The following is a 13690-nucleotide window of genomic DNA, read 5'->3' on the forward strand; positions in this document are numbered from 1 at the left end:
GAGGCAATGTCTTCAGTGAGCGTTAAATCTATCAGGCGAGCGCTGAAGAACTTGAAAGCACGACACTTATTCAGAAAAACAACATCAATGACGGTATGGGTGTGGATTACCTAGTACTAACTGTGTTGGTCTTGCACAGAAATGGTCATACTGGTGGATGTAGTAGTAGAAATTGGTAAGACTTTAGATGACAGCACAACTCAGAGATTCTATCGCAAGTGACAAATAGATAGGTAAAATAGAAAAAGCACGATCACTTGAAACAGCGACACTTGGGCCCCAGACTTGGTCGTCTCTCAACTCTCTCGATCCTTCAAGTCTAGGTGGTCCTTCAAGTTCGTTGTTAGGGAGCAAACACCACAATGACCTTCCCTGTCATTCTCTTCCATTACCAAAGTCCTTGCAAATTCTGCCTCTTGCGAAAAACCTGATCAGAGGCATTCACGATGTTCAATAAAGACACCCCACTAGCATTTATATTCTGCAAGCAATTATTTTAAATGTGCCTCATTCGTTCAGCGCAGCACCCCATGCCATACACGCTTGCACAGAACTCAATATCAATATTCAATATCCAATCTTGTCTTGTCTTGTCTTGTCCCGTGGATTTGAATAGCAGCAAGTCAGTCTACTGCCCAATCAACTGCCCATCGGCCCTAGCTATAGAAGACATTTCATGCCATCTGTACTCCCCAAACCAATGGTCAGCTGCTACAGCTCCAAACTTGAAGCTTGAAGGCCAAGCTACGCACCTCATGTTATAAATTTTCACATGCGTATACATCCCTCTCCTCCAATCGATATCCTGAACGTTAACGCTGAACGCTGAGACCCATAGACGCGGAAGGAGTTAGGTAACACAATCATAACGATATGACGATGACCACCCAACCCCTTATCAGACCACGACTAGCCTACACATGATGGCTGCCCTACAGGTAAATCATACATCCGAGTCCTCAACCAGTTTCCTCATGTATTAAGGATTCAGCTAGTTGCAGCTGATATCGACTGGTTCGCTACATTATTCGCATCTGCAACAACACCTGTCTTTCGTGATCAGCCGCCGACAACGACGCAGAGAGCGACTCTACTGTGCTCGCTCGACTAGCATATTATCTTATCTCGCTGAATACGCCATATTCCAGATGCGAATTCCAAGTTACCCTCGACAAGCAATAAAAAAGAGAAAGAGCTCTTGTTGTTGTGAAAGACACAAGAGATGCAATTTTGGGTGCATGGATTGGGGAGGGGTTGTGGTCGGAAACTTGAAAGAGGAGGATAATATGGGGAGTACTAGTGGCGAGTAGTGGGTTTCCTGGCGTCTCCATCTGTGTCCTTGAAGCTCAGCTCATTTTCTCTGATCATTCACTTCTGGAGACTAGTGCTGCCGTGGTCCAGTTCAGGTCCGGTTCAGAGGGTCCTGGACGAGAACCAAGAACCGAACCATGGTTCGGTTCTACAAAATCTTCGAACCCAGAACCGGACCACAGAGAACCGTTCTCTGTGGTCCGGTTCAGGTTTTTTTTTCCGGTCCGAACTCGAACCTGAACCCGAAAATTTTCAGTAGAAGACTGAGAATCCAGTGAACACAAGGCTATCATGGTAGACATGCGCCTGAGAGCTGACGAAAACTGGAAACTGGCGCGGAACTTATTGTCACTCATTTTCGCTCACTGGCTTAGCCCATCCTTCATCTACCACTCACCCGTCTCTGCTTCATTGCACCATCATCTCCTGTAGTTTGCAAGGCCAATATATCAGGCTTGAAGCTTGAAGGTGGGCCACTCTATCAGGCCTTGGCATTCAGCTTCATGTCTTTGCGCTCTATCCAGTCCTTGGCGGAAAGGATCTCAAAGTCCCCTCCTAGCATATACCCGCAGGCATTCACTTATCCATCGAACTCAATGCTGGACATCAGCTACCCGAGTCCTCTTATCCCACAGTTATGTAACTCATGCAATGCTATCTTGTAAGCTCTTCCATAGAGACTTGCAGATGTGGTTCCAGAATTCATCGTGCATTTGCAGATCACTCTTTATGCCACCTAGATTATCATTAGAGATCAGGGCATCATTCGAGCTCTGCCGAACACCAGGACACGAAGAACTCGGTGGATGACTTTGAATCGTCGTGGAAGGAACTTTTCGGTGAGTCATCTGCTTCATATTCATCTGCATCTCATCGGTATTAGTAGTAGACTGTGATAACCGTTGCAGGTCACACAAGATTTTCCGAATACGTGACGGACAAGAGGGCCTCTAACCTCAAAAGTACTGCGGAACATTGTCAGCTGGCTCTGGTCTGCTATCTGATCGGCCATCCTGACCTCCCTCTGCTCTCACTGACCTCACGTGGGCATGCCTTCAAAAGAATATTCGAAACGATCTTCAAGACATGACTCTACTAACTCTCTATTCCACGACACCATTACATTGTGTCCGCAAGGCTATCCGATCATCTGTTATCCCCAATGTTCAAGGAGGGTGTTACTGACTATACGAAGGTGGTCTCCACACTCAACTATTTTACATATGCTGCAGCGAATAAAGTACCACTCGAGCAGAAAGTCGGTTTCATTTATATTGGTGTGTACTGAAATTGCTTTCATCTTCGTTGATCTTGCGTTATCTTTCATCTCGTTCTTTTATTGCACTGATACCCTGTGTGCTTCAGTTACCTTATTTTTGCATTCTCTTTGTTCAATAGTCTTCAGCAAAGTCATTTGTTGCTCGACGACAATGTTTATAGACATGCTCAAGCGCTGCACTATGACTCAGTTGATCTTCCAAAAGTTCTCCAAGCTCTTCTGTACCTCTCGATGCCACATTAATGCCTGCGTTAAGCGCTGCCAGCATATCCAATGCCACGATGGCAACAGATCTCATCCAATTTTCCCCTTGAAGGCATTTCTCCGTGGTAATAGTTCCCATTTTGTCAAAGCAACAAATATCGACGCGGTCAGTGGATGAGATGTGGTCATTTCTGCGCCTATTGCTGATTTCTCGAAGTGGAATGAAGTGCACTACATATGTCAGTGGGTGAGAGTCTTGAGAGTTTAATTAGGGAGTACTTACCCTCAAAAAGCCTAAAGGCAGCATGATCAACCGAGAGTGCAAATCCTGAAGACTATAGTCTGACGTCGAAGCAGATGAAGTCGAAGTCGAAGTCGATAAGGGTTCGGAATGGTTCGGGTCGGCCAAACCAAAATGGAACTGTTCGGGAGGACCTAGAACTGAGAACCGTTTTCCGGTCTGGTTCGGGCTGGCGCGAGGACCATGGACCGAACCACAGAGAACCGGACCAAAAGTCCGGTTCGAACCGTGGTTCTGGACCGGACCGCAGCAGCACTACTGGAGACCCCATTGTGACCGTCTCTCAAGCATCGAGGATGGGCTAGAAGAGAGTACACTGGATGTGTACAAATAGACAGGGAGGGATGGTTATGTTGCGCTCTGCGAACCCGGGTTTATATCTTTTGGCGGCGGGTGAGCACAATATCCTGGCAGTATGATATATCATTTACTGTCATCGAAGTAAATCCGTGATATATCCCTGGAGTCGGCTTACCACGGCAAATAGTTTAGATGCCATTACAAATGATATATCACCATGTACCCAATATGCACTGCCGGAATTTTGGCAATTTTGAAACTCAGCTTTTGTCATTCCAGGCATTTGGTCACCTCCTCATGTCAGGCCTTCTCACACTATTCTCACACTCCGCATTTTCGCATTTTTAGCCACCTTACTCCACAACACCCAAAACATGACCCAATATGGTACATCCCCACAATTTCAATTATTCCCACCCTTCCCCTACATCATTGCAGCTTCACCACCACACCACAATAGATCCCTGTGCATATATAAGTAGCAGTTTAGTATATATATGTATGATATAATGTAATAGACCGCTTTTTTTGTCTATTTGTGTGCCTGCTCCTCCTCTAGGGCCCTCTTGACATAGGGTAGGTTATAAAACATTTTCGCATTTTTGCCCCTTTGGTGGGGAGGTGTTCTATTATATTCAGAACATGTCTATGAGCATATATGAGTAGATTCCCATCTTTATTTCACCCCCTGAAGCGTCCTACATCAATAGATATAGCACATATGCAAGAAAACATAAAATGTGTTCTTATTTAATGATTTCTAGGTGGACAGACTTTGAAAAGTGATTCCCAGTATCTATTCAACAGTAGGAACAATATATCAGGAGCATAGGACCATAGGATGATCACCTGTTGCATAGTGTACCCCCCCTCTCCTGGTGGTTCCCCCTGTCAGAATTTTTCCTGTAGGACCGGACCTTAATTGAGGTGAGGGGTCTATTTCTATGGATATTTGGAGTAGGTCTATCATATAGCTGGCCCAGTACACACATAGGATCCTTCTACAGGAATTAAAATATAGAAAATCGCATTTTTGACATTTTTGATGTTTTTCAGTGTCTTACTCTTGCATAAATAATTCAGCCTGTGCATATATGATTATCACAGTATATATACTTGCTTTGTATGACAAAGATCAGTTCAAAATAGGTTGTAGGCTTGAGATACTGCATATGCTTGCTATTTCTACTGATAAGGGATCAATACCTTCAAAACATCGTAATTTAATAATCAGAAACTTGGAGTACATTCCAAATATATTCAGTATCATATTCATAAATTCACAAAACAATCCAACAGGAATTGAGTGCTGAGGAAGTGAAATAGATAAGAAATGGAGTGTGGGAAAGTCCAAAGACCCAAAACATCGAAAATGATCAGTTGGGCAGTAGTAGGACTTTAATGCTGGATCAACTCAGATATGCACTACATTTCTTCCACAATCCTCTAACCTCAGGGCAGTGTGTAGTAGAGGTTTATTTAGTAGTCTACTATGTATCCTACATATTTTTAATGAAATCTTCGGCCTATATCATATATAAATGTGACTTTGTGTAAAAAGATGACAATTGTCACTTTTCACACATATGTCATTTTGCTTGTCATTCAGTCAGTCCTTCATGGATCTTTCTAAAACTTCACATATATCATTAGGGACATATATGAGAGGTATCACAGGTATCCGATCACTTATCACAGGCTTAATTATTATGTAGGCTTCTTATCAGTAGAAATACCTCCTGTACATCAGATATCATATTTGCGCCCTATGTAGGGCTGATCCTTGACATAGAACATATGTATGAATGTACTACTGATTATATATGAGCAGGCTGGATTATTTATGCAAGATTAAGACATGTAAAAACATCAAAAATGTCAAAAATGCGATTTTCTATATTTTAATTCCTGTAGAAGGATCCTATGTGTGTACTGGGCCAGCTATATGATAGACCTACTCCAAATATCCATAGAAATAGACCCCTCACCTCAATTAAGGTCCGGTCCTACAGGAAAATTTTTCACAGGGGGTGAACCACCAGGAGAGGGGGGGTACACTATGCAACAGGTGATCATCCTATGGTCCTATGCTCCTGATATATTGTTCCTACTGTTGAATAGATACTGGGAATGGTACATGGTGATATATCATTTGTAATGGCATCTAAACTATTTGCCGTGGTAAGCCGACTCCAGGGATATATCACGGATTTACTTCAATGACAGTAAAATGATATATCATATTGACACTATGGCCTGGGGTGAGCAAATTTTCCGTTTTTCTTCGGAATCTCGAGCTTTCACAATTCGACGACAATTTTCCACCATATAATGGGGTCGTGATAAACCCCAGCGGCTCAGTGGGGACCAAAAATACATCCATGAAGCCCAGTAAACAGTGCCCATGACGGGAGGAGGAGTCATGGTGTCATCGAGGGATCCTAGGTTCAAGCTTACAACGAGACTACAAAACTGCGTTGTGAGCACTTCAGTCATATGCTATGTATTCAAGTACTTGTTTGAGATTTCCTCTATTTTAAGATATCCATTGCTCGAGTGGCAGTGAAATTTGTTCAAAAGCAAGCACATTGATCAACTCGGCAAGAAATCACTAGTAAGTCACGCGTCATGTCATCAACCATACTGCAACGATGTGAAAGTAGAAACACGACTCACTGTAGTTCACTCCCAGTGCGTTCTCACACATACCCAGAAGTCGTCCTACCACACCGGTGAGTCATGTGGTTAAATCCAGGATGCAAGCTTCTCATGCTCACTTCTATACCATCAGCCCAGGCATTTGACAACACACATTTTTCTCCTTTGCAGCAGGTTTCAGTGTTGCAAAAGAAGGGACAAATACGACTGCTGTCAGCATCACTCTCACTGTCAAAGCAGCAATAACGGCAAGGACAAAGCAGAAACGCATTGTTTGTAAGGATGTGGTATGGGATCAGATAATTCTGAAGGGCACGGTAGGAAGATGGCTTGCTTTTATGTGCTGAATACTGTTCTAGCAGAATTTTATCGCAACGTAGGAAGAACCTATCTTACGGAAAATCCTTCCTCACATCTTCCTAACATCTTGTGAACTTTGTTCACACACGGTTATACGGACAGTCCAACCGTAACGTAGTTCGCGACGTGACTAGGCCTGGTCAATTCTACGGTGGTGGCCAAATCAGGCAAGGTTTAGGGTCCACGTAAGTAATTTACGAGAGTTCAAGTCGACATTGACAACGACATTTTAGAATTGACCCGGCCTACTAGCACTAACTACCAAAACCCCTTATTGCCTCCAACAGGGTCACAGCCAAACACAAACTAATGGTGAGCTACTTTCTTACATGACCTTCAAAGAATTAAACTACCCGGGATCTCTCATCTCCAGTGCCAGGTTGCCTTACTCACACTGGCCAGTCTTGCACCCCACACACTCTGTCACAAATCGCGAGCACTGGTCGAGCCACCGCTGCACAGCGACATCATCTATCTCTTTCTCCTCCGCCACACGAGGGTGTATGGCGATCCTGGAAGAATGCGCCGGCTGAGAGACCAGATCATACCTGCTATGAATGTGCACCTTCGCTGTCTGACATCTAGCAGTTGTCCAAAGGCAGTGGTAACTTGAAGGACTGCGCATACACACATGTGTGTGGTCATAACCGACCAGGGTGTGGTGGTAGGAGAAGCGGGTGCAGCAACATCAGGTAATTGACCTGAAAATGATAAAGGTTTACAAAGCTTTGTCTACCCTAAAATTTATACAATATCTATCAAAATTGTAAGAAGACAAAGTAATATACTGTAGCATCAGGAAAATAAAGTTATATCAAGTTTGTGCTGTTGTTCGGCCTCTGTCTGTAAACATAGTTCGGGTACTTGAGATTGAAATTACTAAAAATACGTGGAACCCCTGTAAGATCAGGCATCTGCAGTGCAGAGAAGCGTAAGAAATCATCCTTCCGATCCTCCAATGTTCGACAAGATTCAGTGCACTACTGGAATTGAGAGACAGAGTCCGTGCCTGACCCAGCGGGGGAAGTTGTGCTCTGCATGTGTGAGTATACCGGCATTGACTGCGCAGGTGGCAATGGTGTCGACACAAGAATATTCTGAGATTGTGTATGGTATTGATGCACGGTTGAGTTACTACTTTGCGGATATCCCACATGTGCGGTGGAAACTGGGGAATGATGACCATGGTTTGCAGCCTCTTGTCTGGATGCTGCTGAGCTCTCTTGAATGTGGTCAACAGCGCCGTAGTGATTTAGGGTACTGCACGGGTAAACCCGCAGGTATGGACAGTCCAACCCATACCCGTACCCAGAGATATACCCATACCCGTGGTGTGGGTACGGGTTTTTTTATGGGTATCAAAAAAACGGACCCAGGGTATCACCCGTGAGGGGTATACTCGCGGGTCACTATGATAAGCATTGTAAAGAATGATACAGATGTAACTATTCGACCTGGATGCTGTCCCAACCCTCATCCAATGCTTCCTCTTCGCCAATGACATCCGGGAGCTTAGACGCGTGAATGATATCCTTGGAATTAACCAGGCCCAACTTGCTCCATAAGCCAACACAAAGCAAAGCGCGCGTCGATTGCGCTGACAAACGATTTCGGACGTGTGACAGGACAAGATGCCTGCAACTGAAGAGACATTTAACATCTACAGAAGTTGCTATAGCCAAAGTAAGTTTACAAGGTATTTTTTAAAAAATGCCACACACCAGGGATAGTTAGATAGTCAATGGCCATGCGCGACAGGCAGGGGAACGATTTGTAATGTTCGAGCCACCAAGCGATAGGATTGGTGACATGTTCCACGTCTGTACTAAGGTAGTGGTCAAGTTCAGAGGCTGAGTTAGTAGGTTTGGGGGTTGTGAGTGCTGGGAGATTGTCAAAAATGTTGTCACTCTAAGATTGAGTCAGTACAAATGCTAAATAAAAAGCAAATAGAAAAATACCATCGGTATATCACCATTTGACTCCAAGACGTCCTCCTCACACCCAAAATCAGAGTCATCATCAAGCGTCATGTACGAACGTTCAAATTCTTCGCAGACAAGTAGGTTCGCAGTTTGTATCCAGTTGTCTGGCCAGTGTGCTGCCTTGAAGTATGATAGCTTGTGTTGGGGATGTAACACTAGTATAATAATATTAACCATCAGTAAAAACCAAAAAAAAAACTAGATTGAATAGAACTTACCCATTGCGATTCAATATGTGTGAGACTTGTCTGTAAGTTGATAGTACCGGTTGAGTGTCTTTTTAGCGAGCCGAACCACCGAACAAATCGAGGGCAAGTATTTCTTGTTGCGTGAATAGGACATGAGTGTCTTGTCGATGTGATCCATTGCTGGGATCACTGTCACAAGGTTAGGTGTTGCGCGCGAGAAGTAAAGGGTGGCGTCCTTTAGAATCTAACAAGAGCAAACAATGCAGTGCATGTGTGACATTGGAAAAGGAACATGCACCTTAAGTATATCCCGCAATTGTTGCAGTATCACCCACTCGTTATCCTCCAATTCATACTTCCGTAAACCTAAGTCCCACCGTTGTGTAACGGCATCCACGGCCTCTCAATGCTCCAGTGCATAGTCCAACATATCAAACGTGGAATTCCATCGTGTGGCCACATCACGTGGCATGAGGGTTTGGGGTTCCGACAAGTCCCTCTGGATGCCATGCCATGCAGGAAGGATGATAGTAGTGGAGTGTATGATTTTGTAGGCAAGTTTGCGCACCTGGGGAATATGTTGAGTTCAATGGTGAGTTTTCTTTTGTTGCGCTTACCTTGACAAGCGCTAACTTGACTGGTTGAATCTCTTTGTTCAGTGCGACCCGCTCACCCTCATCCAACAACTCAACCTCGTTGACAAATCCATCATCATTATCAACCTCATCCATCATCCCTGGATCCTCTTCCACCTCTGCATTCAGTTCTTCCAGCTCCACATCAGTACTATCTACTTGGTTGGCTCCTTGTTTTGTTGTGTCGAACTCGTGGATCAACAATTTCGCTACCAGGTTGACCGTGTGGAGGAAGCACCTCATGTGCGTCGTTGCTCCGCCGAACTCCAGCACTTTACCACTCAATTCGTGAATCATTGCATCGTTATTGGACGCATTATCGCAAGTAATACTCAGGATCTGTGCACCATGTTTTTAGTTGCATGTAAGTGACTTTTACTGTTATGAACCATACCTTTTCTGATATCCCGAATTCTTCTAGCATTTTCGCAAATGTCTCTGCAAGTTCTTCGTCAGTATGGGACTATGAACCTCTTAGTGCACATCTACCTACTAGATAGGTAAGCCTTTACCTTCCTGACTTCAACCACGTCTAATGGTATGCTTAGCGGCTCCCCCTTATGCTCGAAATGCGCTGAAAAAGCAACCAACGCACGATGGTTGGGCGACGACCAACCGTCAGTGGTAAAATTTACTTTACCATCATATTCCTGGTACGTCTTGATTATCTTTCTTTAAATTAAAAAAAAATCACTTACCTGTAGCATTGTAGCAACACGCCGTTGAGTTCGCACAAAGACTTGCCACACATCACACGAAACAGTGGATGGGGAAGGTATGTGGTATTCTGGCCTCCCCGTCTTCATCAGCGACTGAAATGTGCAGTCCTTGACAATGTCAAATGGACGCAGACTCTCAGACACCCAGCGCACAATCTCGGCCCTGGAGGCAAATGCTTTTTCAGGTTCCCAACTCTCTGATGAGACTTCAATCATACCTTGTTTCTGCGCGCGTATGTTGATGATGCGAGTATGTCACTTTCCCTTTCCCTTTGCGCTCAAATGATGCAGTGATTTATCCATTTCACAGGAAACTACCAACAATCTTTTCACGCACCTCATTGGCATCCTTGGCCTGATCAGCGGCTTTCAACACTTCATCACCCCAGCACGAACGCACATGCTTCCGCATGTTGCCAGTCGAGCGTGCATCACCTTTGTCAAGGTACCGTCTCACTTTATTCTTGCACCTTTTGGCTTGGCACTTGAAGTAAAAAACGCATAGACTGGTGAGTTCCATTCTGTCATTAGGCGTCCTGTTTTGTACTCAATTAGTATAATATATATATCAAGGTTATTGCACTTACGGAGCTCATCCTCTGCCGTCTCATCAGCTTCATTGTCGGCCGATAATACTGTGTTGTTGTCGGCATCATTGTCATCATTGTCTTCGTACAATGCATTCTCTTCGTCCTCAGTACACACAACAGCACACCAGCTTGAAATCGACTCTGGATGCGGAGACAATGATGCTGTCGATGACGCTATGACAGGCCTATTTTTGTCAACTGGCTCGTCTTCATCTGCAGATCCTGCATCACTGGTGGGAGTGTTACCAGGCGGTAGGCTTTTCTTTGCCTTCTTCGGGTTCGTGTCCCCACTATCTCCATTGCCGTCGGTTTTCCGCTTCTTTGAAGAAGTTCTCATAGTCTTTTCTTCTAGAGCAGCTTTGGCCTTCCCAGTCATTTTGATAACTCGTTTCACTGTGGCTGCAAATGTGAGCTGCATGATGGGCAGTACTAGTAGGTGATGAAGGTTTGCAAGTGTCACATGATGTTTTATAGTTTGACGTTTTTTAAGTTAGAGTTTTCAACTTGTTTAGGTAGTCGAAATTTATTTCATTTGTCCCCCATTTTTGTATCGACACCCGTGGCAGGGGTACGGGTAGGGGTGCGGGTGCCATGACCCCAGACCCGTACCCGTACCCCAGGATACCCTTACCCGTGACCTGTGCGGGTTACCCGTACCCGTGCTGTACCCTAGTAGTGATGAGAAACGTCTGAAATTTGGGACTGTTGGGCTGAATAGACGCTATGGGAACTGTTCTGAGACAGATCGAAAGGAGAGTTTAGCATCGAAAAACGATAGCCCGGGGAATGAACCAATGGATTATTCGAAGCTAGTGGCCGCGAGTTGCTAGCACCCCATGATGCTGGTGATGCCTGAACTAATTGGTACTGATGGTGCCTATCGTCTCCAGCGTGTGGAGACGATTCTGAACCACTCTGTGACCAAAATTGGACGGATGTGCGTCCTATGTCGTCTCGACTGGAGCGACTGGAGGGGTGCCCCTGCCCTTCGCTTCCACTCTGACTGGGGAAGTAAGAAGCGGACGGGGCATGGGGTGCATTGGGCATGAAGGGGGGGAAATAAGCAGCACTAGTTGATCCACGAGATGTGGATGTGGACGGTCCCATAATGACGTCAGGCATGGCGCGCCCATGAGAAGGTAAGTATGACGCCTGTCTATCACTTTCACCATACGCATGATATTGCGAAGAATCAGCCAGTTGGTAACTCAATGCTTGCGCTGGAGACAAGTAGGAAGCATCATATGTAGCTTCTGCAGATGCACGGACGTCTGGTCCACTGCTCTCATATCTTTCTTGAGAATCATGATGGTAGTCGACAGGAGATATCTCGCCATACTCTGGATTGGAAGACTGGTCGCTGGCTGGGTCCATGGCAGAAGCAGAGTCTGCAGCAGCACCTGTGGAGTCTGCTCTTCGTTTTTTACTGCTATTATTCGGTCTCTGTCTGTAAACGTAATCCGGGTACTTGAGATTGAAATTATTCTCGAGGTGTTTAGCTTGATCAAGGTAAGATTGCTTGTCTGACTGATTGATCTCAAGATCAGAACTACCGTTACAAACGTGAAGAAAATACATTACCAGTTCTATAGCATTCCATTCTCGACTTAAGATTTTGTGGACATCCCCTGTTCGCATTGTTTGATTTTCTGCGGAGACTTGGGGTCGTCTCCTGCGAGCAAAAATCATGAATGCATTCATGGGACACTTAGGCGTACCATCAGCGTTCAAGGTTTGGGATGTCAAGGAGGTGTTTGCATCATCTGAAGTTATTTGAGCGAGATGTGTGGTGGTAAAAATAGAAAAGATAGCTCACTTTCGATGTCTGTGTACAACTTTCTGGTAAAGTTCCAGGGACGTAGTAGGGGCGGCTTCCAAAGTGCTGGAATTGGCGCTGAGCGCTGAGGAATGTTTGGATCCGGATTAACAGATAGCTCAGTGTCGTCCTCTGAACCTGAGAGAGACCCCTGGTCTTCGACACCTTCCTGAGCATCACCAGGAGGGTCATCAGGTGGTCTAGAGGAATCTCAAAAGTCACGTAAGTTGATGATCAGTCAGGCACCATGAATGTGCAAGATTACCTAGGGTAGACAATTTATGCATGTCCATGGTTAAAATGTCTAGCACACGACCAAAGTGGGGTGGTGGAATGTCGGGAGGTTTCTCTGTTGCATCTGAGCCACCAGAACCACCATAGGAGGAATCTCCAGGGAAGCCATCCTGTGGATCATCCAGAGGATCATCAGGTGGTCTAGTAGAACCTTGAAAATCATATGAGTGGATGATCGGCAAAGCACCAAGAACTCCGGAGGCTTACCTGATGAGGAAAACCTATGCATGACAAAGTCAAGTACTTCATCTGCTGAAGGTCAAAGTTCAGGTCCGAATTGCAGACACCTTTGGATGAAGTCCCAATCTGGGTCGATTATTGCTGGGTGACCATCGGGGCGTTGCAGTCCATGCCTTTGCGACATTGTAACAATGATGCACATTATCAGCCGACCCGATCCGATCTCAGACCAAGGCAGTCGACCCGAGAGAACCTGTTCAGTCAGTCCTTAGGCGAACATCTCGTGGTCAAACCAACAACTGACTTGAAGCATTATACAACCAAAAGAGTAGATGTCAGCTTTCTCCAAAGGTAGCTCAAGGGCATCATCGGATAAAACGAATTCTGGTGCTGCATAACGGATTGCACCTGGACATATGGATGATATTTCCAAGTGCGACTGGCTGAGAAGAGGTTGAACAATGGTGGAAAGACCAAAATCGATCAGCTGCGCATGACCTCTCTTGTCAATTAGGATATTTGCCTGTAGGCTCATTAGTTTTCAAGAGTAAGTACCTCAGCAGCACTGAGTTCACCCCTGTTATATCTCCATGCATGACTGGTATCGAGTGCACTATACCAAAGGTAGGTCACCATTCAAACATATTAAGATGGGAAATGGAAACTAACAGTAGCGAAGGCCAGCGCTGACATCCTCCAACTTCCAATTTCAACTAAGTCTCGAAAGGCGAAAATGAGATTTTTGCTCACCATACGTGAACAATCCAGAACTATTAAATCACTGTGTTTAGACTGTAGGTAGGCATTCAACGTGCCGTTTGGCATCAAGCAGGGCAAGTCTAGCATCCGTCCAAATCCTGTCGCTATACCCCA

At 45.1% G+C, this 13690-nt stretch overlaps 6 protein-coding genes across 6 annotated transcripts; 1 reads left to right on the plus strand and 5 right to left on the minus strand.

The window, feature by feature from the left end:
• Nucleotides 1-2884: 2884 nt before the first annotated feature.
• On the minus strand, nucleotides 2885-3678 carry EDB91DRAFT_1088147 (uncharacterized protein; the record flags this gene model as incomplete). Its single annotated transcript, XM_041316362.1, has 3 exons — nucleotides 2885-3025; nucleotides 3078-3329; nucleotides 3571-3678. 3 exons carry the CDS (start codon nucleotides 3676-3678, stop codon nucleotides 2885-2887), a joined length of 501 nt encoding a protein of 166 aa, XP_041169636.1.
• Nucleotides 3679-5799: 2121 nt separating this feature from the next.
• EDB91DRAFT_1088148 (uncharacterized protein) lies at nucleotides 5800-7026 on the plus strand (the record flags this gene model as incomplete). Its single annotated transcript, XM_041316363.1, has 6 exons — nucleotides 5800-5874; nucleotides 6088-6127; nucleotides 6225-6370; nucleotides 6516-6598; nucleotides 6701-6725; nucleotides 6787-7026. 6 exons carry the CDS (start codon nucleotides 5800-5802, stop codon nucleotides 7024-7026), a joined length of 609 nt encoding a protein of 202 aa, XP_041169637.1.
• Nucleotides 7027-8623: 1597 nt separating this feature from the next.
• On the minus strand, nucleotides 8624-8986 carry EDB91DRAFT_1063942 (uncharacterized protein; the record flags this gene model as incomplete). Its single annotated transcript, XM_041314644.1, has 2 exons — nucleotides 8624-8827; nucleotides 8882-8986. Coding segments are annotated over 2 exons (309 nt in total), but the record flags the coding sequence as incomplete, so codon positions are not given.
• A 717-nt stretch (nucleotides 8987-9703) lies between these two features.
• On the minus strand, nucleotides 9704-10465 carry EDB91DRAFT_1240224 (uncharacterized protein; the record flags this gene model as incomplete). Its single annotated transcript, XM_041321983.1, has 5 exons — nucleotides 9704-9868; nucleotides 9917-10010; nucleotides 10156-10214; nucleotides 10275-10421; nucleotides 10445-10465. The coding sequence occupies 5 exons, from the start codon at nucleotides 10463-10465 to the stop codon at nucleotides 9704-9706; spliced, it is 486 nt and encodes a 161-aa protein (XP_041169639.1).
• Nucleotides 10466-11196: 731 nt separating this feature from the next.
• Nucleotides 11197-12291, minus strand: EDB91DRAFT_1063931 (uncharacterized protein; the record flags this gene model as incomplete). The annotated part of the gene is made up of 2 exons (XM_041314642.1): nucleotides 11197-12054; nucleotides 12109-12291. Coding segments are annotated over 2 exons (1041 nt in total), but the record flags the coding sequence as incomplete, so codon positions are not given.
• A 614-nt stretch (nucleotides 12292-12905) lies between these two features.
• EDB91DRAFT_1273793 (kinase-like domain-containing protein) lies at nucleotides 12906-13645 on the minus strand (the record flags this gene model as incomplete). The annotated part of the gene is made up of 5 exons (XM_041324617.1): nucleotides 12906-13070; nucleotides 13122-13340; nucleotides 13393-13430; nucleotides 13487-13517; nucleotides 13568-13645. Coding segments are annotated over 5 exons (528 nt in total), but the record flags the coding sequence as incomplete, so codon positions are not given.
• Between the last annotated feature and the right edge of the window lie 45 nt (nucleotides 13646-13690).

This window comes from Suillus paluster, assembly GCF_016628075.1.
Source record: "Suillus paluster strain FC165 chromosome Unknown EDB91scaffold_170, whole genome shotgun sequence".
In the NCBI taxonomy this organism is placed as follows: domain Eukaryota; kingdom Fungi; phylum Basidiomycota; class Agaricomycetes; order Boletales; family Suillaceae; genus Suillus; species Suillus paluster.